At 38.6% G+C, this 27,540-nt stretch overlaps 1 protein-coding gene across 2 annotated transcripts; it reads left to right on the forward strand.

The window, feature by feature from the left end:
* The first annotated feature begins 285 nt into the window (after nt 1–285).
* Nucleotides 286–26,173, forward strand: LOC130101824 (cingulin). 2 transcript variants are annotated; one of them, XM_056267677.1, is made up of 22 exons: nt 286–450; nt 9,631–9,897; nt 12,081–12,738; nt 13,121–13,221; nt 13,302–13,371; nt 16,594–16,706; nt 16,809–16,941; nt 17,205–17,417; nt 17,582–17,730; nt 17,846–17,869; nt 18,768–18,888; nt 18,966–19,178; nt 19,264–19,485; nt 20,420–20,668; nt 20,802–20,972; nt 21,077–21,238; nt 21,342–21,431; nt 21,563–21,646; nt 21,830–21,948; nt 22,463–22,571; nt 22,700–22,863; nt 24,282–26,173. In XM_056267677.1, exons 2-22 carry the CDS (start codon nt 9,632–9,634, stop codon nt 24,421–24,423), a joined length of 3,573 nt encoding a protein of 1,190 aa, XP_056123652.1. In that variant the 5' UTR covers nt 286–450; nt 9,631; the 3' UTR covers nt 24,424–26,173. The 2 variants fall into 2 exon arrangements, with proteins under 2 accessions (XP_056123652.1, XP_056123653.1); XM_056267678.1 differs by lacking the exon at nt 17,846–17,869.
* Nucleotides 26,174–27,540: the final 1,367 nt, after the last annotated feature.

Raw genomic sequence — 27,540 nt, forward strand, 5'->3', positions numbered from 1 at the left:
CAAAACAGGCAGTTACATGAGCTATAAACTTGCCGTAAAACATTGAGCTAATTTTGTGAAAAAACTGAACTTTCATTGTGTCTCTAAAATCATAACCTGAATTAATTTTTCACGGCTCCGCAGATAAATTTACGTTCCAAATTGTATTGTGATTGACATACAACCTAACCAATAATCGAAGCAGAAATGGTTTCATGGGTTCCACCCACGACGCCACTATCAGCCAATGAGATTATTCCTCACTCGCAGAGTGGGCGAGGCAAGTGGTATCGGTCTGAAAGGTAACAGGTTGTCTTTAGCCAATGTTTTCCCTGGGGATTATTAGTTAGAGCTGTCACATTCAAAGAAACGTCTTTTACTGTTACACTATCAGTTCTCATGAAGAAGAACAGCAGGAAGTAACCGAGGAACATTAGGCAGAGTGAAATATAAACTTTGCCGTAATATCAGGTAGGATAAATGTTATTTTTGTTCGCTATCACAGCTAAACCTGTTAGCCTGTGACTAGAAATTGATGCTTGCTAAACTTGTTTGTCGCGCGCCAGATGCTCCAACGAATTCTCGAGATGAACTTTCTTCCTTTAGGAATAACACACTTGTCTCGCTCGCATACTGTTCAGCTTAGTTTTGTTTTGTCCTGTTTCGTGTTCTTCTCAAGTTTACTTCTCTGAAGATGGATTAATGTTTGTCCAAAGGATTATTGTCGAGCCCACGTAGTATTTTCCACTGGTTTACGCTGAAAATGAGCGCTTCGGCTCGAGAGACTTAATAACACATTGAGTTTCGCACGAAGCGCAGGTGCATCGCCAGGTGAACACCTGCGCTTCTCGCTTTGGGAGCAAATCATTGAGAGAGAGAAAGTATTGACGTGGCAAACAATCCTGTTTTAACAGTGTTGTGATTGTTTACCTCACCACAGCCCACGAAAGCCCGCTAAACACTCAAAGCCTTGTGTTTGAATAGGCCAATTTGTATTCAAATGAATAACGATTTACGAGTCAGTGTCAAACTTGCCGTGAGGGAGGTAACTCTGTCAAACAACGTTAGGCTGTCAGACGCGTCCTGTTCAAAAAGACTTAAAAGAACAATCAACTTTTTAGTTCGTTAAAGTATTGCTCTCGTTTAATATTTGATTCATAGTTCATAGTCTTTTGGTAGTTCCGTGATGTTATCCAGTCAGACGCTAGGTCGGACTTTTCGAGATTTGAAACCAGTGACTCAGTGCAGAAGAATTTTATAGGCCTAGATGAGCAGTGGGACACAAACTCTTTACATAGGCCTACTACTAATTTTCAGTCATTTACATTAGTGATTTACTGCGTGTTTTGTTATAAGGCTCAAATATAATAATTTTGTTACTTTTTATTTATTACAGAGCTTCATTATTATTATTAATATGATTATACTAATGATTAAACTTTGCATACAATAAGATTTCATGTGTAAATCAAATTAAAATTAATTTTCCGAATGGAGGTTATTGATCTTATTGTGAATTCATTTGTGCTTATTTTTTATTTTTTAACATTTTTTACGTCATATTTAAATTATTAAGCTCACATTCAGCCAATCTGCCTACGTCCAATCGACAACTTCCATACTTTTTTTCTTTTTCAATAATTAATTTAACACACTATGTCACAATATGGAAGAGAAGATCTGTTGCTATAATTTTTCATCATGACTTTAAACATTCAGTTCTGTGGGTGAGAAAACTCGCCTTGTTGCTTCCCCCCAATGAGACACATGAGCTTTTGATTTTCATGAGTTTGAACAATTCTGGCTGCAATTCTGTAATTACCTCAAGAAAGACCTAACAACACATTTTATTATTATGAAATCCAATTAAGTAGTAATGTTTTATAGGTTTAACAAAGATAAATCTTTCCAAGCAAGCACCCCTTTCCAACCTCCTAAAGTACACTCAGCAGTGGATGTATCCTGGTTGGGAATCTTTGGCATTACATTAAAAGCTTGCTTTTCATTTGAATCATTGTTTGCACATATTTAGACCATAAAACCAAAACGTTTTGTTCTTGCAGTGCACCCCCCATATCACACTGATAGGTTCTTGACCTATGACTTGTGCTGAGCCATGGACAAACATAACACTATTACATCTCTATCACTGACACGAGACGCTAATCTTCTAGTGTGATTCACAGCTGAGAGTCATAACTTGCTTTTATTTTTCCAAGCTGAAAAACCTGGAGTCATGAGCACATGCTGGTATTAGATAAGATTTAATTTTATATTGTGTGAGTTTCTTGTCATATGATTTGTGTTTGGCAGCACTGGAGTCAGTCATGCCTGTGAGATCCAATAGACGGACAGAAGAAGAACTTCTTGTTTGTCTGTCTTTGAAACGAGAATAGTGATTGAAGTGTAGGAAGGGAGGGGGGAAGAAAGGAAAAGAAAGATTTAGAGGGAGTTTGGCAGGAGACAAAGAATGCAAAGGGGAGTCGAGCACTTATGGAGGGATACCAGACTCTTTAAAATGAGATGAAAGCTTACGATAGGCTACACTTTCTCAGATGCATTCTCATAGCAACTCGACTCTTTAATTCAGACTTATCTAGATGAACTCTATATCTCACCTCTCTCAAGGAAAATCACCCCAATGTGAATATCAGTGACTGGTTTATCCTTTCTGTGCAAATGAATAGAAACTAGACCAGAGATCCAGCCTTTAGGTTGTGTTTCTCATTAGAATGGTTATCATACTTTTAATGCCACTTCAAAAGTGTTAAAGGGGTCATATAATGGTACATGCACTTTTACAAGTTGATTGTACTGAAATGTGTGTTGGCAGTGCCTGTACACAACCATCATATAATGATAAAAATCCATCCAGTGGTTTTGTTTTAATCTCCTTATATGTTTTCCCCTGCCTCAAATCGAGCCGTTCGAGCCTGTGACGTCACAAGCTCGTACGCCCCCCCCCCCCCCCCCCCCCGCGATTGTTGAATGACAGCCGAGTTTCAACACAGACCCGCCCTCGCTCGTGAGAGCTGTCAATCATAGTCTGCGCGGACCGGCGCGGTCATTGTTGATATGCTGGAGCACTGTCTATGAGCAGAATGGCGTCTAAGCGATTGTGGTGTTCTGTTCTTGGGTGTAATAACGAACACAGCAGTCATTTTAATGTTCCTAAATCCGAACCGCTGAAGACGCAGTGGCTGAGTTTGTTTTCGAAGGGAATATTCCCCACGAGCAACGTCAATGCTCTCATGTTTGCGCGAATCATTTCACACACCAGACTGCTTTATAAACGAGGAGGTATAAAGCTGGTTTTGCTAAGAAGCTGCTCCTGAAAGGATCGGTACCATCTATTCGTGCTCCTGCAGCTGCTCCAGAAGAACTGAAGTGAGTGTAACGTTTTATTAAACTTAATCCTTGTAAATCGCTTGCACGCTTCACGATGAATGCGTCTAAGGTTTACACTCAGGGTACATTACGGCATGTTTTCTATGTATGACGTTCTCAATATAATAATCCCACGTTTATACTGAACAACGTGTTATGGTTATTGTGTTACAAACGGTGTACGCCAGAGCCGGCTCTGGTGTACGCATAGAACAGAGAGGCGGAGTCAGTAAAGCTCATGATCATTTAAAGTCATATACACTGAAACGGCGTGCTGAAAACAGAGCTGTTTTTTACCAGGTAAAATAAGTGTTTTCTTACAATACTAATGAGAATTTTTAATTAAAGTATATTACAAACTTTTAATTTAGACCCTAAAGAATCATATTAGCTTGTACAAAAATGGCATTATATGACCCCTTTAATGCCTGAAGTATGCTTAAAGAGGTTGGTGTTAAAAACCTAAAGGACTCACTCTGGGAATGCTAAGCATGCTTGTTTTTTCTACCTCCTACGTTAAATGAGGTCTGTCTAACCCGACAAAAGGTGACTAAAGTCATATTTCATATTGATAGAAAGTCTGATGCTGCTATGCACGTGTGAGGAAAAATGTAACGCATTACTCGGATGCACTGATTGATTGTAGAGGCATTGACTTTGGTTTGCAATGGTTTGTGATAGTCAACATAGATAATACAAACCATAGTGACTGCGCAGATGTCTTCTGAGTCCTACTGCCTCAGTTCCCTCCTAATTCAATTATACGTTCCACATCTGAGAGTCTCGATTCAATTTAAGATCCAAGAATTCAATTTAATGGGAGAGCAAGAGGTCGCAGACTCAGAGCTGTGGACAGATGTCCCTGGAGGGTCTCTGTGAGTTTTTTTTTTTTAAAGTGTGGTTCATTAAGACTTTTAAATTGGAATGTTTGTTTTTGTTTTATCTCCCAGAGCATGTGAATGAGACGTGAAAGGTACAATACAGAATGTGTCTGTCCTAATGCGCAAGTGATCAGTTTTGACACATTTTTGCTTGAATGAGCTATGGAGACAAAACTCTGTGTACAAGCACTTGATTTTTATTGACAGTCTGCTGTGATTTCTGTGGAATTCTGCCGACACAAATTATGTGGTCATAAAGGTGTAATGAATCAAGTAAGTATGCCACTGAAGTGAGCCTATCAGCCTATGAAAGGATGGAGGAAATAAAGGATGTTGGGGTATATAGATGAGGTGCAGTGGGTCATTTTTAACCCTGGGTTAGTGTAATCTTGGGTCATCTTGTTGTGTTCTGCGCCTGCATGTAAAGGAGATAACTGTCTAGTCTAAAAGCAGATTTATTCGTCATTCAAAAAGGCGAAACTAAGAATGCAGGTATACAAACCATAAACAAAGCAGCGCTTGCTTGTCGTTTTTGAATATCAAGCATGCATGCTGATCATGTTCTTAATTCCACTCTGCTCATGTTATTATGAAATTATTTGCGCAGAATGCTCAGGTAAGATGGCCCAACGCCGATTATACATGTTGAATCGGCCAAAAAAACAACAACGGCGTCTAACTTGAGCTAATGGTGTGGAACACACCGGAAAAATTAAGTCGGCCGACGCCGGCTTGTTTTGTCCCTGGCTTAATATATTTTTTGAGTTTGAGCTTTGGCCACAGCACATGAGAACGCAACTGCTTGTCCATTTGTTGAAATAACATAAAAGTAATGTCTTTTCATCACTCTTGTTCCCTAATGTGTGCAAGCTAAATGTGGCTTGTGAAAGTTTTTGCATATTTAACAAGGCAAGCATTGTTTAGTTTATGATTGGTTGTCGGTTGCTAAACAACTTGCTGTGGCCATCTAGCACACCATTGTTTCACATTTGTATATCTTTCTCCCTGCATTTCAGAAGTCTTCCCAGCTTTGGAATTTCGTTAAAAGGAGTTTTAATCTCCTTTCAGATGTTCTAAGATGGGAGGGAATGAGATAGATAGAATGAGATGGGAGAGGGTCAGGTCTGAGATTATTCAAGTATATCAGACAGACCTGACCCTCTCCCATCTCATTAAATACAATATAATTAAATACAATATAAAACGAAAATACAATGCCGGAAAAGAAATTTGAAACATTGCTTAATTCAAGGTTGAGTCAGGGTTAGATCTAGCCTGGGAAAACCCAGACAACTTCCGGCAAATTTAGATTTGCTCTGAAAGTTAGTCTGGCAAAGAGCTCATTCAAGCCTATTTCCGATCCGTTGAAATCGAGGCACCAATCAGAAACGTTGGTGCGGGCTTTACATGATGACGACAGCGCTGGGATTTTGGAGCAGATTTTGTAGCCTACATTACAAAGATGGATGCCGCCGTCGAACATCACTCGTTCGAATCAGCTATCGCGTCTGTTTTAAGCGATTTGAACGTTTCCTTTTTGTTAAAAACCGAGCAAAGAACAACACTCGGGAGATCTTTCTCCCCCCGCTCTGCATACGTCATCTCCTTCATCGCTCTGATTGGGTTTAGGTCTATCCGCGACGTCCGTTGGTGACGCCCCTCTGGAAATGATTTGTCTATGACGCTTTGCCAGACCATAACTCAGTTACAACTGAGAATGGTCTGGTATTAACCAGGCTAGGTTAGATCTAGTGTTAAAAACCTTTAAAACAGGCAGAAGTCATCATAAAATCATCATTAAGAGAAATAGATAGAACAGATATAATTAAGAGTGCTTCATTATGAAGAGAGAAAAAGCAATTGGCCGATTTACATTGTTTTGCCCTTAATGCACAGATACTTGCTTTCTAGACTGTTAAATCCAGTGTGTTTGTTCTGGATGTAAACGCCTGCATGCCCTCGGCTATTGCCTGTGAAGGGAATAGTGACATCTCTGATTTGGATCAGTGTATGAGAGCAGGAGAGAGTGAGTGTGATAGAGAAGCAGTGTTCTCAGCATAGCTGCCCTTGTTTTCTGCCCCACTTCACTGTAATAATGGGAAGAGGGTCCTCATACTCCCCCTCTGTCACACTCACGGGCTCCCTCTATTCAGCCTATCAGATAATGCAGTGCTGAGAGGCTAAATGGTGCCTCTGTCTGCCTGGCCACTGACACACTGACACACTGACACAGAGGAAATGGATCGTTTTAGACCGTGACCGAATTTGGCTGTATATATGTTTGACCAATGACCAGATCACTGTCATAACAGAATAAATATTCTGTCCGTCATCATTTGGATATTCAAAAGTGATTGAGGAGAGTTAAATCGGTTTTGTTATTCTTAACTAAAACTATTAAAAATAGTTTGTGTTAATTGGAACGAAGCTGAAATAAAACAAAAAAATAAATATTCAATGATAAAGGTAAACTGAAAAATCGAAATGCTGCATGGGCAACTAACTGAAATAAAATAAGTTTGTTGGACATACTAAAATGACTAAAATTGAAATTAAAATAAAAGCTAAATATAAATATTAAAATATTAGGAAATATTGAAATAACAAATATAAAAAATTAGAAAATCATGTAACAGAATTGCTAAAATAAAAACATAAAACACAAAAATAAAAGCTAATTCAAAATATTGATAAATGGAAGATAGACGACGCGATATAGTTAAAATAGTTTTCGGTCTTGTATTTGATCTCAAAATGGATGTCGTTTTTAAAAAAGTGGAAATAAGTTAATTCAGCCGCTTAGTTACAGGTAAACGTAAAGCTGCTTGGTTTATATTTTTAATGTATAGGCCTATAGTTGCTGCCCTTTCAAATGTTTACGTGCTTTTCTGCTCTTTCTCCTTTGAGCGATGATAAAATATATTTCTTGAAAATACTTTCCAGCCTTTCAGTAATAAAAGCGTAGTATAGTAAAAGTAAAGTAAAAGCTTTTGTGTATAGTGTTACACAGTATTTGTGTATATTGGAGTGTGACTGGAATAGCTTGCTAATATGACTGCAGAATGAACTGGCTTGCCTTAAAGGGACTTTGATAAAAGTGCCAGCATTACTGTTAGGCTCACAACACAATATATTTATAATATGGTGAAAAATACAATAAGATTTATTGTCATATTACAGTTGACTACCACACAAATTGTTTTCAGAATTTGTTTAGACCTTCAGGATACATTTTCATCATATTCACAACAATGTCCCCCCTGCTATCTATAAAGAAGCCTGTCCTTCTTTATAGTTATTTTATGGCGTTCAAAGTCTGTTGTCTGGGAAACTCCACCTATCCAAGTGTGAGAGCTGGAATTTAATTCTTGTCACTGACTGTATATTCTACCTCAACCACAGTAAACATAGATAATGAATGAATCATGAAAAATGATCAGTGCTGCTGCCACTTTCTCACTACACCTGTATAACCCTCCACCTGTTTATCCGTCAGCACAAGAGTCTCCGGTATTGAGCTTGGCTCCCTCTTTTGTGTCTGCTTTCAGTCATTGACATGGACACGTCAGCCGTCTCAAAAAGCTTTCTGATGACAAAACACATAGTGAGCTCATTCATTGTATTCACATTGTAATAGTAGTCTTGAAGGCTCCTTTTTGTCTCACAGTAAATTTACTTCTTAACACTTTCTTACTCATCTCAGGCTGACTGTAGTTCGTTTTAACTGAACCTTTGCTTAGTTTAATAAAAGGAATATCTGTAGGTTAATTGTGAATCTGATTTGCTGAATAAAGTGCTTTTCCCATGATCCAGTCATAGGAGCGGACATCCCTGATTCTGGTTTATCATGCAATTTATTACACTGGATTCTTTATCTCACACACACACACACACACACACACGCATGTTGTGTTTTCATGTTTTATGGGGACTTTCCATAGACATAATGATTTTTATACTGTACAGACTGTATATTCTATTCCCTTACACTAACCCTATCCCTAAACCTACCCATCACAGGAAACATTCTGCATTTTTACATTTTCAAACAACATCACTTAGTATGATTTATAAGCTGATTTCCTCATGGGGACCAAAAAATGTCCCCACACGAACAAGGATTTCGGATATTGCCATCCTTGTGGGGACATTTTGTCCCCATAACGTAGGGTTTACCAGGCCACACATGCACACACACACACACACACACGCACACACGTAAGAGGAGCAGTACTGATCAGACTGAATGTGTTTGTAGTTTGCAGTCTGTTTAGTTTATCGCAATGATGTCGTTTGTGACTGAACAAGATGATGAGTGTGAGAGTAAAAGAAAAAGACAAAGAGAAACGGTAAAGATGTAGGCTACCACTGTCTGGGAATGCACTTTGTTCCCCGTCACACCCTTCATGCTTTAGTGTTCCTTATTATTGGATATTTTCATTCCATCACACCAGCCACACCTTCAGTTTTCTTCTCCATTACATCATGAGTACTGAAGCTTTGGTTTTGATGAGAAGTAGTAACATGGTAGGTCTTAATAAAAAAAAAATTAAAAAATGGTGTGTGGTTTAGGATAGAAAGCCAATGGAACATCTACATCATGAAAAACAAACGTGTGTGTGTTCAGGTTAATGAATAATGAAGGCCATTGGGTTTTCTGCCAGGAGTCAGAGGTAACAGGCAGCATTGAGTAGAGTGTAATTCAATCCGGCCTCATTGGACTGTCTGCATTTCTGTGTCTGTCTGTATCTCAATAGAGCACAACAGTAGGGTTCTGGTAGTAAAAATCCCATTCAAATTTTCCTTTAGAGTAACACAGGCTAGAAACATTTCAAGACAGACCATCATTGTCTACAAGGTTGCTGAAGTCAATGTGATATCGACCCCATTTACTTTATTATTAATGCATGTTCCTGGTTTTATTGTGTGAAGGATTCATAAGTGCACATTCTGTAAACAAAAAGACTTTTCCTGTTCAGCCCCCTCCAACCACTTGGCTTCATTATAGAGTATAACGCCCACTTTTCACCAACAAGTCTAAATAAAATGCAGAAATCTGTCAGATTATCACATTATATTAAAATATTGATAATATTTAATATTTTAGTTTAGTAACGACATTTGTATATAAACAAAACATTCTGCATTCAGAACTAAATGCTAGAAAAAGAACATTAGTTAGAACATAGTCTAACATAGTTAGAAGAACATTTATCTTGAAGATTTTTTTAAAATATCTTTGCAGAAAATGAGAGGGGGAAAATAGTTCTGGAAGAGAGTATTTGATTTTTGAGGTCACTGGACAAGCACACTTTGACATTGTGCGATATCTACTGTACATTGACTGTACATTTTCTTAATATTCTTTTCGTCTCACCTCTAGGATGTCCGCTCCTGTCTCAGGTAGGAAGACCCCCGTGGACTATGGCGTACAGATTCGCTTTATAAATGACCTGCAAGACACCGGAGGGGGGGTGAGTGGGCAGCCTCGAAAAGAGGGACCCAAAAAACAGCCGTCTCGCTATGGAGTAGCAGTGAGGGTGCAGGGCATCGGTGGGCAGCCCTACGTTGTACTAAAAGATGGAGAAAAAGGAGATTCATATGGAGTACAGCTGAGAACCCAACCACCTGCCTACAGCAGCCTGCCTAGGTATGCTCCGAATCATTTTTTTATTAAAGTCCCTGTAAAGTCAAAATTAAGTATGTGTTCTGAGTTTGTCACACCACAGAAAAATGTGTTATTAGTCACCCAGCCAAATTTGAATGATAAAAAAAGCCAGCAAGTACATAAAATAAGCTATCAAAATCTTGAAAAAATGAGCAGTAATCTCTGCTCTCAAACGCTGGGGGCGTGTCCGCTGGCTGTGCTGAAGCCACGCCCACTCGCGGGAAAGTTGCCGTCGCCACACTCAACTCTACAGCCGGAATGGATGCTCGCACGGTGGGCACGCACTGCCGATAATGGCACCAGTTGTCGGCGCGACTGGAGGATGAAGGCCGAGGCGGGAGATAGTCGGTTCGGCCCCATTCACCAGTAACAGCGGATTATCATTAAATCCCCGTTGTCTCTGATGAAATTTTATAAAACTATTCCGTGTAAAATGATCACTTACAGAGGTGGGTTTTGGCGGTGATCCTCAGCTCTCCATCAAGGTGGCTCTTCACAAAATTAATCCACTTCTTCTTGATGTAATCGTTTTTCGGAAATGTAAATAAGGACACCGATCTGTTTTGTACTGATCCGGTGATCGCATCCAGGTAGTAGGCCTACGCATTTCCGTGACGAAGGCATAGCTAGCTAGCAATCTGTAGGCCGTTACTAATAATAGTACTGACAGTAACTCGCGAATGAGCGGCAAACTGATGTGAATGTGCTCTATAATATTGTTAGGAGCGGCCAGCCTAAGCGGCTTTAGTGCGTCATCAAGTAGGGGCGTGTCCAGGAGCTCAAGGGCTCCAGTGCGTCATCGAGCCCCGTTTTAGCCCCGCCCAGAAAATCCGGAAAATAGCAATAGTGAAAAACTGTTTAACGGTCTAACTCCACAATTCAGTACTTCACAGTTCACAGTCTTTGTAATATATTTAATCAATACATTTCTAACATTTATAATGTGTTTAGAATTTTTTTTTGAAATTGCCTTTACAGGGACTTTAAATTTGTTGATTTTTCATTATATCTTAAAACCCTCTGATCTAAATGACTGCGTGTAAATGTTAAAATATTTGTTACCTATATATGTGTATCTTTAATAAATGAAAATGCTTTTTAAGTAATTTTCTTGATAAAATGGCTGATAATATAGTTAACATTTTGAGATGATACAAGCATGAGAGATACCCAATGAGAGAATACTGTGTGTATGCAGATAAAGTTGGACATGCTTATATATCCAACTTTATATAAAGAGTTGGGCAATAATATACAGTAGTTACATTTTGCGATTAAATAAATAATCAGGCAATTTTGCTTTGTTGCTTTACGTGAATGTCCTGTATATAATACATATTATATACAACTTTATATAAAGCTGTGTTTAACTGAGGAGTTAATTAAAAGTTGTCTTGGCATAATACAAATGCATAAGACATTGTACATACTGTGGTTGATAATATCTTTCAGTACCCCAGAATAACTTTTGAGACCTGTGGCACCGGTGCCACCAAGTTTTACAGATGATGGCACCAGCACCTAATTTGGTAGCACTGGGACTGGAGTATTAATAATGACGACATGTTTTGTTTCTTGGAAATGCGCTCTTGGTGATCAGTGATTTGAGTTGACAGAACAGTAACATCTATAGAAAATTAACACAAGTTACAACTAGTATTTATAACAAATGCACAAAAACTGCTGTAGCTTTATAACAAAAATAATGTATTTAAATCACATTACTCATTTATTTCATGTCTACATTAATAATAATAATATAATACAATTCGATATGAATATCTCACATTTCTGCAACAACACCATGGTTACAGTTAGTGTTACTACAGTAAATCCATGGTAAATGTTGGTGATTTGTGGGTTGAAAAGCCTTCTAACTACTGTTGTGGCACAATGTTTTCTTCTGTTTTCCATGTCAGTGTTGTTGAGAATGTCAGCACTGTTTCATTTGGCTTTAAGCTAGTTTAAATCGCCAAGACATTTGTGGTTTGTATCAGAAAACTCTGCTGAACTCGAACGCTTCTCATTGAATCGCATTTTCTTTCCGCTTTTGGTGCGTTTGCTGTGTATTGTTTCACATACACAACAGAAATGGCAGTGCTTATATTTTTAAACAAATTTTAAATCTGTATCTTTGTATTTTGCTGATTGTGTCTGTGTGTTAGGAGGAGAGAGGATGGGGTAATTCAGGGGCCGTATTTCTCGTCTGGAGAGAATACCCAACTGCGCCGGGCTCAGTCTCACGGCTCCCTGTTGGAGAGAGAAAACAGCAGCGAAGACTTTACAGATCAACTCCGACGGCCGCTTGGTGATGGACGCTCTGGTAGCTACGGCAATCTGGATGGAGGTGTTGGTATGGGACCAGAGAGGGAGCGGCCCATAGAAAGGATGGAGAGAAATCAGTGGGGCGGCTCCTACCAGACAGGGCTGAATGGCACTTTGGGAAGAGGGAGAGGTGGAGGCAGTCATTACACCTCATCCGAATCAATTGAAATGTCTCCACACAACCAGCAAACTCTCAGCCAGTCAGCTCACAGCTCCATTCGTCAGACTCCTCCCCACAGACTCGTCGACAGGTTCGACGGGGGCTCTGCTGCACAGGCGGATAAAACTGGGACCACTACCAGGGGGCGCTATCCCATCATAAATGCAGACAACAGACCCACCTCAACCTCACCATTACCTGTTTCATCTCTCGTTTCAAACACATACTCTTCACCACTGTCTTCCTCACCTGGTTCTGCCTACAGCAGCCTGGGACGTGGTTCTGGTTCTGTTGCCAAGGTCATGGCTGTCTCTTCATCTGCTCCAGTTGATGCACATGTAAATGATGGGTGAAATATATTGAGGCTTATTAAAAGTATCCTCTGTATTTTAATTTAGCATTTTTTGATCTAGACTTTGGAGCAGCCTTTGCATTTGGAAGTGCTCCTCAGATTTCTTAAAAGGCTGTCAGGGTTTTGGAACGGTGTAATTTGAATAGGTTATAGTAAAGCAATTCATCAACCTGATACTCTGTTCTCTCTGGAATTGAATGTCTTTTAGCTTAATGTAGCTTGTTAGTTTCAGCGGAGAAAGTGTTACTACTCAAAGATGTATCAATTGTAACCCACTCCTTAGACTGTTTAGGAAATGTTACTTAGTTGTTTTGCACTTATTTGTGTGGGCTGTGTTTGATGTTTAATAGACTGTAATCTCCTTTTAGGTAACCCCTGACCTGTTGATGGACCAGGGTCAAAGTTCAGGGTCAGAGTTCTCAACCGAAGATCAGATACAGCAAATAATATACGATGTTCTACGTCAGGGGTAAACCATTTTTCTGATTTGCAAACAATATATACAGTCTGAATGTCATTAGTAACATTTTGTTTCTCCTAATTCCTCAGGAGTACAGAGGGAGATGCTTCCATTAAGCGCAGAGTTCGAGTCATCTGTAATAAGATTCAAGGCCTGAAGGTACAGTGTATCTTAGTTAATCAAATTTTAAACATTGCTATATTTGTTCACTCTGAGTTTTGAACATAATACATGTCAACACCTGATCACGCACCCTACGTTTAAAACTAATGAATGACTTCTATTTAGGGTGCTTCCACCACCATGACACAACCAGTTTAGCTCAAAGCTTAACCTCTGCTCCCAAAACTATTTCAGGTGAACTGAAGCACAATTCATGATAAAACAAACAAAAAAGACAATGTTCTGTACAGGATGTTAAATTACTTGTATTGTGAAAGGCAGTTCAGGTATATTCAACCAGAGACTGTATATGTGTAATTTGTGCAAAAGTCTTGCCTTTCAGTTAAAATAGCCAGTTGGCTTTTTTAATGCACACTTTTAGTGCAATATGAGCTGTTATTGAGACATAATCTTGACAGACAGTTTTGTATATTGCCGCAATTCTCAATTCAAGTACATAAAAAATACACTTGTATTATCTACTTAAAAAATAGCTGCCCAGGGTGTAACCAAGATAACCATTGAGTCAATTGACTTTGACTAAACCCAGCTGCGAATAAATCTGCCATTTTTAAAAAGCTATCATAAACAAGTGTCAGCAGTGAGAGGTGATTTACTCGAGTGATAAAACACAAAGTCTGGCTGTGGAGGTAGGCTCAGTTGGCACTGTGTTCGGTACTCAGACAGGCATTGCTAAAATGGGCATTACATTTGATGGCTTTTTAGGTGTTGGCATCTTTTGCTAAGCTGTAATGAATTGGAAGTAGATCCCACCTCACTTACAACAGCTGAGCCCATTTTAGAGTAAGAGGAGTGAGAAATCTTTTTTTCTCTGCCATCATCTACACACACAAACTCAATTTTCTACTAATGGACACAAAAGTCTGACAGTCTAATCTAATATAAATTTATAAATCCCAATAATATACCATCAGAAATTATAAGCACTTAAAAAGACTGCAATTGAATATCCCTGTCAATCTTATATTTGAACATTTCAGTAAACCCTAAGTTTATGTTTGAAATGCAAGGCCCGAGAGTTACTTTCTGAGGCAAACAGTGGACCATTTAGCCTCAGTATAATTACCAACCTGACATAGAGAGAGAACCTAGATGCCTGATGGATTTGTCTGGGTTTTGCTGCCAGGAACAAGTTAACATCATGGACGAGTTTCCGAGCAACTGAGCTCAAGATAATTATGAGAATTTTAAAAGTGGCACAGCAAATCGAAAAATACCTGGACGTTACAGAACTTCTAAACTTGCATAATGTGCTGAATGTTGACAAAGATATTTTCCTATTTTATGTTAAAACAAAATAGCACTAGTAGTAATTCAGTGTAACAATGGCCTAAAAGCCTGTGACTTATGTGATAAAACATATGTATGTATAATATTATTCATAATAGTCTTTGTCTGGAATGCTGAGCTTTTGGGAGCATTTTGTAATGTAGAAATCTCATAAACACTTCACTTGTGAAGTAATAATTTCTTAAAAGCAAAGGACTGTTTTTTTTTTGTGACCAATTACTTAGAATAGTGAACTTTACACAGGATTATGTCTATTATGTCTCAACAGGGGTAGCAAACCACTAATGACTACTTTGTCGTCTAGATACTATCATAGTGACTTGAATTATAGTGTTTTAGGCTTATCTGATAATGCCTTGTTTACATGAAAAACATGCACGTTTTGACGCACATGACTGTCCTGGTTAGTCCTGTTAGCCACTGACAGACTGCATGGAGTGGGTAAAACAATGGAAACACTGGATGTCAGTTTACAATCATCATGCACTGTTGGGGAATTTCCCTGCCCTGTCAGAGATCTTAGTAGATATAGACAGTCTAGATACAGTATCTTTGTATAGAGATCTGCTCATAAATGTATGTGAAATGATTAATTATATTATTTATTACATTCTGAATTATATGTTTTGTCATGTTATGTTCCAGGTCCTGCAAGCTTTGCACATTTAAATTTTTCCCCACAGTGGCTCAGGACATATTGGGTGTCATAAACATTGATAAGACTGCAAGCAGCAGTCATTGACGCCTGTTTCACACATACTCCGTTTGCGCTGCGTATTTTTTTCCGCACCCATGTTAACAGGTTAGAGCTTTCACACTGCACGCGGATGCGGTCCGTCAATGTGTTCCAGGTGCGGTGCGTATACAGCAGTGCAGCGATCGTTTCCACACCTAGTCTATTTTTTTCTGTGCTGCACGTGCTTAATTAAAGTGACAGCGCATGGTTCATGGTCAAAATGAACACAGAATGACATGAAAATATAGTAATCTCACCATAAAAGCATTTCATTAAATTATACTACTATTTATCACAGTCATCTTTTCACTTTAAGCCCAGGGTAAAGCAAAGAAAAGCAAAACACTTACCATGAGTAGCTAAAATAGCTAATATGGTCAAAATAAAAATAATAATATGAAATGCACTTCACAGTTTGTTATAGCTATTATGTGTGGGCAAGAGCCTTGTATCTCTGCAGAAAGTGATAATCACGTGATGGTGATCCAAGAACTACACGGAACAAGAAAGCTGCACAATAGATGACACTCGTTGAAGTGGAGAAACAAAGTTCTGTACGTCCCGTGGTACTTTTTGTATAAGGATTTTAATGCTAAAGAGAGGCATGAGAGTCGGATGTCTTTGTCAATTGTAAGTTTTAATTTAATGTTTGTGATTTTAACATAAGAAAAGTACGTTCAAATGATTTTGCCAGGAATTGAAGGAATGCATCGAATAATACATTGTTTAAATTTTGTGTGTAAATGTGAATAAGTCTATGAAAGACTGTATAACTGTAATATGTACAAAGAGAATTGTATGTAAAAACTTTTGGATTTGAAATAAAAATAATGAATAAAAGTTGTGTTTGTGGTATACAGCGGATCAGTTGCGCACTGCAAACGCAGCATATATGAAAGCACATGAGCGCGTGCTGCTCCTGCACCACATATGTACTGCAACACGCACTGCAAACGGAGTACAGTATGTGTGAAACGGGCATGATGCTTGAAGCAACACAGGATAAAATGTGAAACATAAATGCAACAAAATAATTATGATCTCATTTTATTTTTAAATATCTTATTCTTGAACATCTTTAAGTTTTCAAAAGGGGAAAGTAAACATATATTAGAAAATGTATATGTAAACTTATGAGCACAACCATAGAACCATTGTCCCTTGAATTTCAGGTGAGCAGACCTGATGACTTAAAGGAGGAGCTTGAGAAATGTCTGGATGAAAACGTACAGCTGCAGGAACAGCTGGGAAGGAAGAACACAGAGCTGCACCAAACACATTCAGAGTAAGATAAACCAACATGGATATTCCCACATCTGCAGATTATGTGCAGTACAATATAAGGTAGAGTTGTTATGTTGTGTTTGTGTGCTTATCTCTCTCTCAGGCTAACTCAGTTGCGAATGGACAGAGAGAATGCAGAGTCTCATGTTAGAGAGGTGGAGGATCAGCTGGCAGGACTACAGGAGGAGCTGAGAAGAGAGACAGACAACAAGGCTCAAGCTGACACTATGCATATGGTAATCACACAGGCACAAATGCACATACACTCCAGAATAAGACTAAAATGTTCTGTGATGACAAATCAACTTTTTTGCTTTTGGGGACAGTGACAGGTGAAAAGTGTTTATCTTTTTGAAACCTGTGAAAACGCTTATAAATGTTTCATATACACATAATGTACACATTTGGCTGCTGACAAAAATTACAAAGTACTAGCAGTAAAATTATGTCACTATGATGGTATTGAGTTTATTAACAAAGTTATGATTTGTGTGTACAGGAGTTGATGGCAGTGAGAACTGATTTGGCTGAAGCTGCAGCGCTGCGTCAGAGGCAGGAGGACAATCTGAGGCAGAGAGAGAGGGAGCTGACTGCTTTAAAGGGGGCACTGAAAGATGAGGTCTCCTCTCATGACAAGGAGATAGAAGCTCTCAGAGAGCAGTACAGCCAAGACATGGAGCGACTACGAGCAAGCATGGAGCAGGTTTCACAGGTACATCCAAGGGTCTGCGAAATGTACAGGAAATTAGATGCTCTTAAGACAGAACCCTGGTGAACACCTATAATATAAAATATAAGGAGCAATGTTAAAACTTGAAGCACTTTGTGTAGGAATCATGCACATACAGTATGTACAACAATATCTCTGTGCCTTAGTCTCAGGCAACTATTGAAGCTGAGCGTCACCGTGTGAACTCTACGGTAAGGTCTCTTCAGCAGCAATTGGAAGAGAGCAGAGATGAGGGAAACCATTGGAGAGAGCAGTTCCAGTCCAGTAGAGAAGAGCTACGTAACACCAAACAAGAGTGAGTCACACTTACACTGATTAGTTTTTTGGCATAATTTAATTAGTTTTACATTATTCTTTTGTTAATATGTTTTTGTCTCTCCTTTTTCATTGTACACTTTTTGTCGGTTCAGTGGACAACTGGTTCAACCTAAAGCGTGAGATGCACTCTCAGAGTAGCTGAGACAAAAATCTAGATTTATTTGTAGAGATGATTGCAACTATTAGTATTTATAAGTCTGCTTTGTAGAGTCTAAGATCCCGCAACCATAATTTTAAACAAATGATTTAATAATACATTTGATAAATGATTTTGTGTGATATATTTTTTAAGTGTACCAAATCACAATTCTAAAACATTAAATCCTTACTTAATTCAGAGGAACTAGCTTTTAAACAAATGGATATTTTATATATATGTAATTCTGATTACCCTGTTACATCACCAGTTCATCCTCACAAATACTGAATCATTTTGAATTCCTTCTGCTTATTACATTTTTTGGTTACACTTTATTTTAAGGTGATGTAGTTACATTGTACTTACTCAAATAAGTACTGAGTAATATAAATGAACTACATGTACTTACTATAGAGTTACGGTTAGGTTTAGGGTTAGTTACTTGTGATTATGCATAATTTACGGTTATTACTATAGTAAGTACATGTAGTAACGTGTAACTACATCACCACATTTTTTTTAATTCAGAAAATACACTGCTAATCTGCTAATTTAAACATACTAAGCTAATTTCTCCATCTCTAAATGGTTTGCCATTAACAGACCAAGATGGCACCATTAATTGAGACTAATAAAATGTGCACTTGGGGAACATTGCTTTTATAATATTTAATCACATTATTATGGATCTTGACACTCAATCAATAGTTTGTCCATCCAAATTACCATTATCAGGAAATATGAGGAGCTGTTGCTATACACTGCAGAATATGTACATATTTGTTATTAATCACTCAGTTTATCTTTTTTGGTGTGTTTTGTATGTTGTGTTTGTGTATGTTTATACTATGTGTGTATATATGTGTGTATGTTAGGTTACTCCAGTCTCGTCTGGAGAAAGAGGAGTTTGAGGAGGAGCTGAAAGATCTGCAGGAGAAAGTCAGCACAATGAAACAGCAGTTACCAGATCCCAAACAGACACAGACAGTCAGTCAGGTACATACAGTTCACTCTCATCTGCTTATGAATGTTAAATGAATAAATGACTTAAAGTACTATTTGTATTTTCATAGGAACTTGAACGTTGTCATGCTGACCTGCAGAAGGCCCAGGCAGATATGAATAAATTAAAAACAGATCTTGACAAGAAGACAATGGAAATTGTTTTATTAAAGAAGAGCAAACAGGAGCTTGAAGCAGAGCAGAAATATGAAATTGACAGGCTGAAGGACCAGTCACGCAGAGATAAGGAAGAGCTCACAAAAGCTCATGAGAGGGCCAAACAGGTACAGTATGGCTAAAATTAGTATGACATAATAACAGTTCTCCTCCTCTTGTGTTTTACTTCTGATTTTTATAACCCCCCGGCAGCTAGCTGAACCCTCATTGGTGGAGGCCTTGCGCGGGGAGTTGGGTGACATGCGAGAGGAGGTGGGCCGACTGCGCAGTCAGCTGCTGTCAGCTGAAGAAGAGCTGCAGGCAGAGAGAGACAAACTCAGCTCTGCTCAAACCCAAGCAAACAATCTGACACATGAGCACAAGGAGCTCGAGGAAACCAACACGCGTATGAAGGAGAGGCTCACACGCCTGGAGGTTAGAACACACATTAATATAGGCTACGTCTAAACTAATATGGTTACATTTGAAAACACTTTTTTTTTTTTTTTCTACGTTTTGGGCTTCCATCCATGCTGACACTCCTGTCCTTTTTTCCTGCGAAAATTGAGCTTTTTAAAGACGCTCTCCCAAGTGTGTTTTCGAAAACGCAGTTTTCGCGTTGTAGAGTGGAATATTTGAACACGATGATGCATGTTTAGTCATGTGACGTATATTTTACCAATAGATTATACCGATATCTGTCTGCTATATGCTATTCACTTTCACAGTGTTGCTAAAGATAAATGTTACTTTGTACAATCCTAATATTAAATTCCTGCATAGATGACAGAAAATTTACTCTCAATTGCTATCCTGTGGCAAAAAACAAGGGCAGTTGCAGTTTATTCCATACATGGAATGGCGATTGAGTCCAATCTCAACGCTCCAGTAAGTGTTAAGATATTTAGCTAATAAATGAATTGTGCCAGAAGAATAGTCTAAGAACTTTATTATGTCTGGTCTCTCTGTATCATCTCAGTGAGCTTTCAATATGTTTTATACATACAGTAAGATGAATTTATTTTTTTCAGTGTTTTTTTTTTTTCTGCATTATTCAACTTTTCAGTATGGGAGAGGAAAACGCTAATGTGGACAGAGTTTTAAAAATAAAAACAGAGTTTTCAAATGAATCCGCATTAATGTAGATAGCCATAGTTAGTTATATAGTGGTACACCTTCCCTCTCACTCAGACTATAACAATCTGTTTTCATCAGTTAATGGTTGAAAACTCGCACCGTAATTTGTCTTCATGATCCTATTTGTCACTTTTGAAATCCCGAGTTGATTGTCATGCATTAAAACACACATTACTCCATCCACTCATCTGTTCTCTTTTTCTCTGACGTGTTTAACTGTCTGTGTCTGTAGTCTCAGCTGCAGGAGCGCATGTCTCAGAGTATTGAAGCTGAGCAGGAGCAACAGGAGGAGACCAGGAAACTGAGGCAGCAGCTGGAAGAGTCCAGGCGCGAGAACTCCAGGCTGGGCCTGGAGAGGGACGAGCTGGCTCGTAATATGGAAGAGAAGGAGAAGGACAGAGACGCAGTCCGCAAGGAGAACACGCAGCTCGATGATCAGAGGAGGCAGCAGGATAGAGCACTAGACAAACTCAATAAAGAGGTATGTGCTCATCAACACGAATTTGAGTCAGTCTTGTGTCATTTTAAATTTTTATTAGTCTGTCCTTTACTTTGTCTTTTTTAATCTCCCTCTTTTGCGTCCTCCTGCCCCTTTCTCTCGCTTTTTTTGTCAGATGGAACGCTTGTCTGCTGCGTCCCGTGAGGAGGTGCGGCTCCTGCAGGCTCAGCTGGATGAGCAAAGAGAGAAGTGGAGGAAAGAGCAGCAGGACTCGCATAAAAACACCAAAGAGAAGCTCAGTGAGCTGGAGAGAGCTCAGAGCACCCTTCATTCCCTACAGGAGGAGGTGCCACACTGGCCTCTTACAAATATTCCTACTTTTGTTTTGAATTTGGCTAAGCAAATTAATCAGTCAACAATTTCCAGTGATTCAATTTTGTTTGTTTTTAGTTGGCCCGTCAAAAGAAGGAGCTGTTCTCAAGTTATGAGGATCGAGACAATGCTTTATTAGATAAAGAGCTGCTCAGCAACCGCCTCAAGCATCTGGAGAGTGAGATGGAGACTCAGCGTACCACACAAAACGACCGTTCACGAGATATCCGCAGCTTGGAGGTGTGTGTTTCACCTTTACATTTCCACATTTGGTGTCTTGGAGATCATAATGTGGTGTTGTAACTCTCTCTTCACTGTATGCTATGTTTGTCTCCACCTGCAGGACAAAATCAAGCATTTGGAGCTTGAGTTAGATGAGGAGAAGAACAGTGCGGAGATGCTGACAGAAAGAATCACCAGGAGCAGAGATCAGGTATACATACACTGTTATCATCGGTGGACATCAGGGACTTGGCTCATAAGTGCCATATTAAATTATTCATAAAGTGTTAACTAAGAAAAAGGTCATTAAATGCTTTAATGTAAATATGGTGCTGCGTGTAGATTGAACAGCTGCGTGCAGAGCTCATGCAAGAACGGTCCTCCAAACAAGATCTGGAGCTGGACAAAAATGCTCTGGAGAGACAGGTACGCCCCGTGACCATCCAACAGTATGGTAGATTTATCTGTCGTAGTGTATACTGCATTATCTTTGACTGAGTTTCTGTGGTAACTAACAAGTGTGATAAGAGTGTACAGTTAAACAAGTGAAGAAAAAATGCATTCATTCAGATTGGCCATAGGATTTCATCTAATCTGCATATCTTTCAGATAAAGGAGTATAAGTCTCGCGTAACTGAGATGGAGGGCCAGTCACGTTCCTCCACTGGCGTGTCTCAGCTGGAGAGCAAAATCCAGGAACTCGAGGAGCGACTGCGCACAGAGGAGAGGTAAACAAAGAACATAATGAACTGAAGTTCTAAAACCACTACCATGAAGTGGCTGAAACAATTACATTACCCACAAAGCACTACAGAATGCTAGAGAAAAGCACTCCTCTTTAATCAATCTACGCTGCTAGAAAATACACAGACCGCAGATATTGCAGTTCGTAAAGCGGTTCACGAAATCTTCTACTTTAAGTTAATTAATTAAATTAAATTAAATTTGACTACATTATGTAAATTACATTAGTGGAATGGTCAGGAGGTTTATTTGTTACTTGGTCAGATTTTAATTTGCCCTGCCAATATTTTTACTGGCATTTGTATACAAAAAAAGTGTTTGTATCTATGCACCAGGATTTTTTTTTTTTATTAAATTAACAAAAAGTTAAGTTTTAAAGTTAAAAAAAAAAAAACATCATCAAGCCACAGCACCTGAAGTATCTTAAGTATAAGAAAACTCAATACACTACAGATTCAGCACATCCTGAGGTACAAGCACATAGTTGTGTTTTTTCAGAGAGAAGAATTCTATAGTGTCCTCTCAGCGACGGTTGGAGAGGAAACTAAAGGAGCTGAACATCACCCTGGATGAGGAAAGACAGCAGCACACGGAACAGAGAGACCAGGTGAATCATACACACGTTACATGTACACATAGAGTAGTGTGTCTTCTTCTACACCATGTGATGATCTGTGTATTTGGTTGAGAGACCTGTGGAATGTTTCTGTGTTTAATGCATGTGTGGTCCTGCAGCTGACTCTGCGTGTGAAGGCTCTGAAGCGGCAGGTGGATGAGGGAGAGGCCGAGGCAGAGCGACTGGAGGGATTGAGGAGGAAGGCCATCAGAGACATGGAGGAGCAGCAGGAACAAATGGAGGCGCTGCAATCCAGAGTCACGGCGCTAGAGAATGAACTCAAGTAAGTGTGCGTGACTGAGTATGTAAAGTGCTTTTTTTCCCCCTGTAAATAAGAGTTCATGTTTGGAATATTGAATTATTATTTTTTAAATAGAGCCCAATTATGTCTGGTTTCCTTGCATCTCTAATCCCTTAAATCCTTTAGCTTTCCAAACCTCACTCACACATGATCTTTCCTCAAATTAGCCAGCACATACTGCTCATCTCTTTTAAATGAATATGCACATCCTGGAAATCATAGAACCTCTTAATAAGCTTATAGATCAGACTGTATTACACACACAAAAACAATTCAATTAAAGGGATAGTTCACTTTGAAATTATTTTTTGGTATGTTTTAGCTTACCTCAAGGGCATCCAAGATGTAGGTGTCTTTGTTTCCGCAGTAGTTTCAATTTTGATATTTTTAAGTCAAACCGTTCTTGTCTGTCAGTCATATAATGCAGGTCTATGGTCACTTCCTCAAAGAGCATGCACAGAGAAGTCCAAATTAAACATGATTTAATGACTCGTAAATGTAAGTACACATTGATGGCCTAAGACACGAAACGAGCGGTTTGTGTGAGAAAACGAACAGTATTTATATCGTTTTTACCTCTTGTAAACACAGCCACGTCCAAGTGATCTGAGGGCGCGGGCGCTTCGGTCTGTGCGTTACAAGAGGTAAAAACGATATAAATACTGTTCGTTTTCTCACACAAACCGCTCGTTTCGTGTCTTAGGCCATCAATGTGTACTTGCATTTACGAGTCATTAAATCATGTTTAATTTGGACTTCTTTGTGCATGCTCTTTGAGGTGGTGACCATAGACCTGCATTATATGAATGACAGACAAGAACGGTTTGACCTAAAAATATCAAAACAGCTATAGTACACACTGCATGAAAAAGTAATATCTGAAAAAGCACAGATATTGGGGCACTTTAACAGAAACTGTCAATGGGTAAATGAATCAACCGCATTTCATTTTGTAATTGCAGAATGTAAGAACTGTATGTTCTTTAACAAAAAAACAAAACAATATTGAGGGTAAAAAAAACCCCAAAAAAGTAGTTTACATCTTGATTGTGTTTTTTATTTTTATTTTTTATAGCAAGTTAGTTATGTTAGATTTGTTTTAACAATATTATACATATTAATTAAATTAAAAATATATATAAATATATATAACATATATAAATGTAAATACTTTTCATTCTGTGGCCTGCTTGGAAGTTTGCTGAGGCGCCCTAGTGTGCCCTGGACCCCTGTATGAGAATCACTGTTCTAAATAATAGTAAATAATAATAATTAAAAAAATTAAACCTAAAAATAAAAACTTCATGTATAATAATTACACCAAAATGAACTTTTATTTAAAATGTATAGTATGTTATACCATAGGACACTACTGTCAAATTGCCTTATTTCATCCTCAGGAGGAAGATCCAGCAGGCCCGGCAGTCAGCTCTGGAGTCTTCAGTGCTCAGCTCTGATGATGATGATGATGATGGATTGTATGATCATTCCAGCATAACCTCCATCCTCACCGAGAGCAATTTACAGACCAGTTCCTGCTGAAGCCGAGAGAGGAATCTGTGGAATGGGGCGTGAATGGGAGCTACCTGTTGATACAGTTCATACAATGAAAAGGATTGGCACTCCATTCCTGGACACAGAGTAACTTCAGTCCTGCTCTAAAATAAATGATAGATACTGAAACTCCAGTCTTCTGGTTTCCACCCTTAAGCATTCACTGCTGCGCCACATCAACCCCAATTATAAATCATATTGTACAACCTGGGCTTAAACTTTTTTCTGTCCATAAAACTGGACAACATCTTTTCACACATTTTGAGACACCTGACATTTTATCTGTCAGTGAGTCTAATAGATTTCAGTCATGGCTTTATTCATCTAGACCTCAGTTCCAGCTTAGAGTCCCTTTTGAAAGAAAAGCTTTAATTATCCCTTTTAAGTTTTGTGTAAAAAAGGCCTTTTAGAGGAGATCAGTTCAGAGTTTAAGCCATTTAGAAACTGAAGAATATAAGACAATGCGATACATTGTTTTATTGTACTTAAAGTAATTATGGATAAATAGAATAAACAAGAATCTTACTTTTGTATAAAGTGAATGAATACATATAGATGGAAGGAAACATGATTGAATTTTGTAGAGACCAATCATGAGAAGTGATGATTTCATTAGGTGTATGTTAAGAGAGACTGATGGGAGATAGCAGGGTATTAGTAGACGGGAAATGAACACATCAGTGATCATTTTACAAAAATGCCTGTTAGCACATGTTAGTCATGTGAATTAATGAAAGAAAAGTAAATGTTTGTCATTAATAGTGTAGTATAGCAAAAGCAACACAAATACCAATGCAGTTAATAGTCCAAAACATGCATTAAAAAATATGTTAATCTTACAGGTGAGAAACCTATAGCTGTTTAGTATCAAAAAAGGTGTAATATGGCATTCTCTGCTTAGACTCTAGCTATTTATAATATACTTATTTTTTCAGTTACAGAACGAAAAAAGGCAAATAAGTTCTATAGGTACGAGTGAATCAGCACTACACTGATGCATCACTGATGTCAAAATACAATTTATAACAACAATATAATCACAATAAAGATATTTACATTTCAGCTCCTTCATTTACAAATATTTCTGTACAAACAATGAACTTGAATGAGCTTCAAGTTCAATACTGACTTAACTGTAGGTAGCAAATGTCATTTAGCAATATATAAGCAGAGCCTTTCTAAATCAATTGTACTGTAAACTTATTTTATACAACTACTAAAGCACAGCCAGTTTTTTATTTTCACCAAAATTGTTAATTTTTAAAAGACAGGCTAAAAAAAAACAAGATCAGTGTTTGTTTTTCCATCAGGCATAATGGAACAATGACATTTATTAATTTTGTTTGTTCTTTGTTTACCAGCACATGATATACTGTTGTTAACTTAATTTCAGTGTATAATATTGAAGCAGATTTATATAAAGTAAATGAATAACTGATATTTCCTACCGTTCATACAGTAGTTGCCCTATAATTCTGTAGTGGACATTATCTTTGGCATTTCTTGATACCAAGCTGCCTTTTCTCATCTATATCTACTGTACTTTATCTATGCACACCACGTCTGATTCACATGAATGGAAAACCACTACAATGCCTTGTATATCTAATAACAATTTTATGTACATGTATTTTGTATATATTTGTAATAGAATTTGCATCAAGCACTGATCAAATCGAAGGTTTGTATTTTTCCGGAAGCAAAACCTTTTCTATCAAAAATAAATTCAGTACTTTAATATTTCCTCCGCATTGTATTTTTTTACTGGTGTGCTCTGTGCTCAGTTGTACTTTTATTTTGTACATACTGGGTACATACTTGTTTATACTCGACGCGTCCGGACGAGCGCGAAGGTGCGCGTGGCAAAAATGATGCGTTCGGTGCGCAAGACTGACCCCATTTCGGTTGGTTGTGTGCACGGCTTTTTTTGTAACAGCGCGCGCGGCGCCGTGTCCGAGGATGAACGACTTCAAGCCAAATCTGCCCGAGCATGTACGTCTCACCGCACCGGCATCCAGTTTGCGCGTCTAAACTGCAAAGTTCATTGCAAAGTTTTTTTTGTTAAGGTTTTGTTTATTGTGTGTGATTTTATTTAATGGAAAGCACATTCACTTCTAGTTGTCTTGCTGTTAATTTTAAATAAACGTAGAGCAAGTAGCTAATCAGTGTCTGCTCGTTTATTCAAACTAAGTTGTTCTATAACAGACGAACGTCGCTCTGCATACTCATCTCCTTCATTGCTCTGATTGGTTTTAGGTCTATCCATTTGCGCCCAGAGGCATTTGAGCTACGTCCGTTGGTGACGCCCCTTTGGAAATGATTTGTCTATGAAGCTTTGCCAGACCATAACTCAGTTACAACTGAGAATGGTCTGGTTTTAACCAGGCTATAGGAGACCATAAGTCTGAATGGACATCCATGACATGCGGAGTCCCTCAAGGCTCAATTCTTGCGCCACTCCTGTTCAACCTGTATATGCTCCTACTGAGCCAAATAATGAGAAAGAACCAAACTGCTTACCACAGCTATGCAGACGACACACAGCTCTACTTAGCCCTATCGCCTAACGACTACAGCCCCATTGACTCCCTGTGCCATTGATGAAGTCAACGGTTGGACGTGCCAAAACTTTCTTCAGTTAATCGAAGACAAAACTGAAGTCATTGCGTTTGGAAACAAAGATGAAGTTCTCGAGGTGAATGCATACCTTGACGCTAGGGGTCTAACAACTAAAAATCAAGTCAGGAATCTTGGTGTGTCTCTAGAGTCTTAGTGTCTCAGACTGTCAGTGTCTCAGACTCAGTGTCTCAGACCTTAGTTTCAGTAGTCATGTCAAAGCAATAACTAAATCAGCATACTATCATCTGAAAAATATTGCAAGAATTAGATGCTTTGTTTCCTGTCAAGACTCAGAGAAATTTTCATCACCAGTAGGGTGGATTATTGTAATGGACTCCTCACTGGCCTTCCTAAAAAGACCATAAGACAGTTGCAGCTCATACAGAACGCTGCTGCCAGGATTCTGAGCAGGACCAGAAAATATGAACATATCACACCAGTCCTCGGGTCTTTACACTGGCTCCCAGTTACATTTAGGATTTATTT

This window comes from Rhinichthys klamathensis, unplaced genomic scaffold, assembly GCF_029890125.1.
Source record: "Rhinichthys klamathensis goyatoka isolate OS25496 unplaced genomic scaffold, OSU_Roscu_1.1 h1tg000262l_1, whole genome shotgun sequence".
In the NCBI taxonomy this organism is placed as follows: Eukaryota; Metazoa; Chordata; class Actinopteri; order Cypriniformes; family Leuciscidae; genus Rhinichthys; species Rhinichthys klamathensis.

Excerpts from the sequence above, each read along its gene's own strand:
- LOC130101824 (XM_056267677.1), top strand. The coding sequence starts at position 9,632 with ATGTCCGCTCCTGTCTCAGGTAGGAAGACCCCCGTGGACTATGGCGTA. Across the intron at positions 9,898-12,080 it reads GCCTACAGCAGCCTGCCTAG|GAGGAGAGAGGATGGGGTAA; the intron begins GTATGCTCCGAA and ends TCTGTGTGTTAG. Across the intron at positions 21,239-21,341 it reads GAGATATCCGCAGCTTGGAG|GACAAAATCAAGCATTTGGA; the intron begins GTGTGTGTTTCA and ends CTCCACCTGCAG.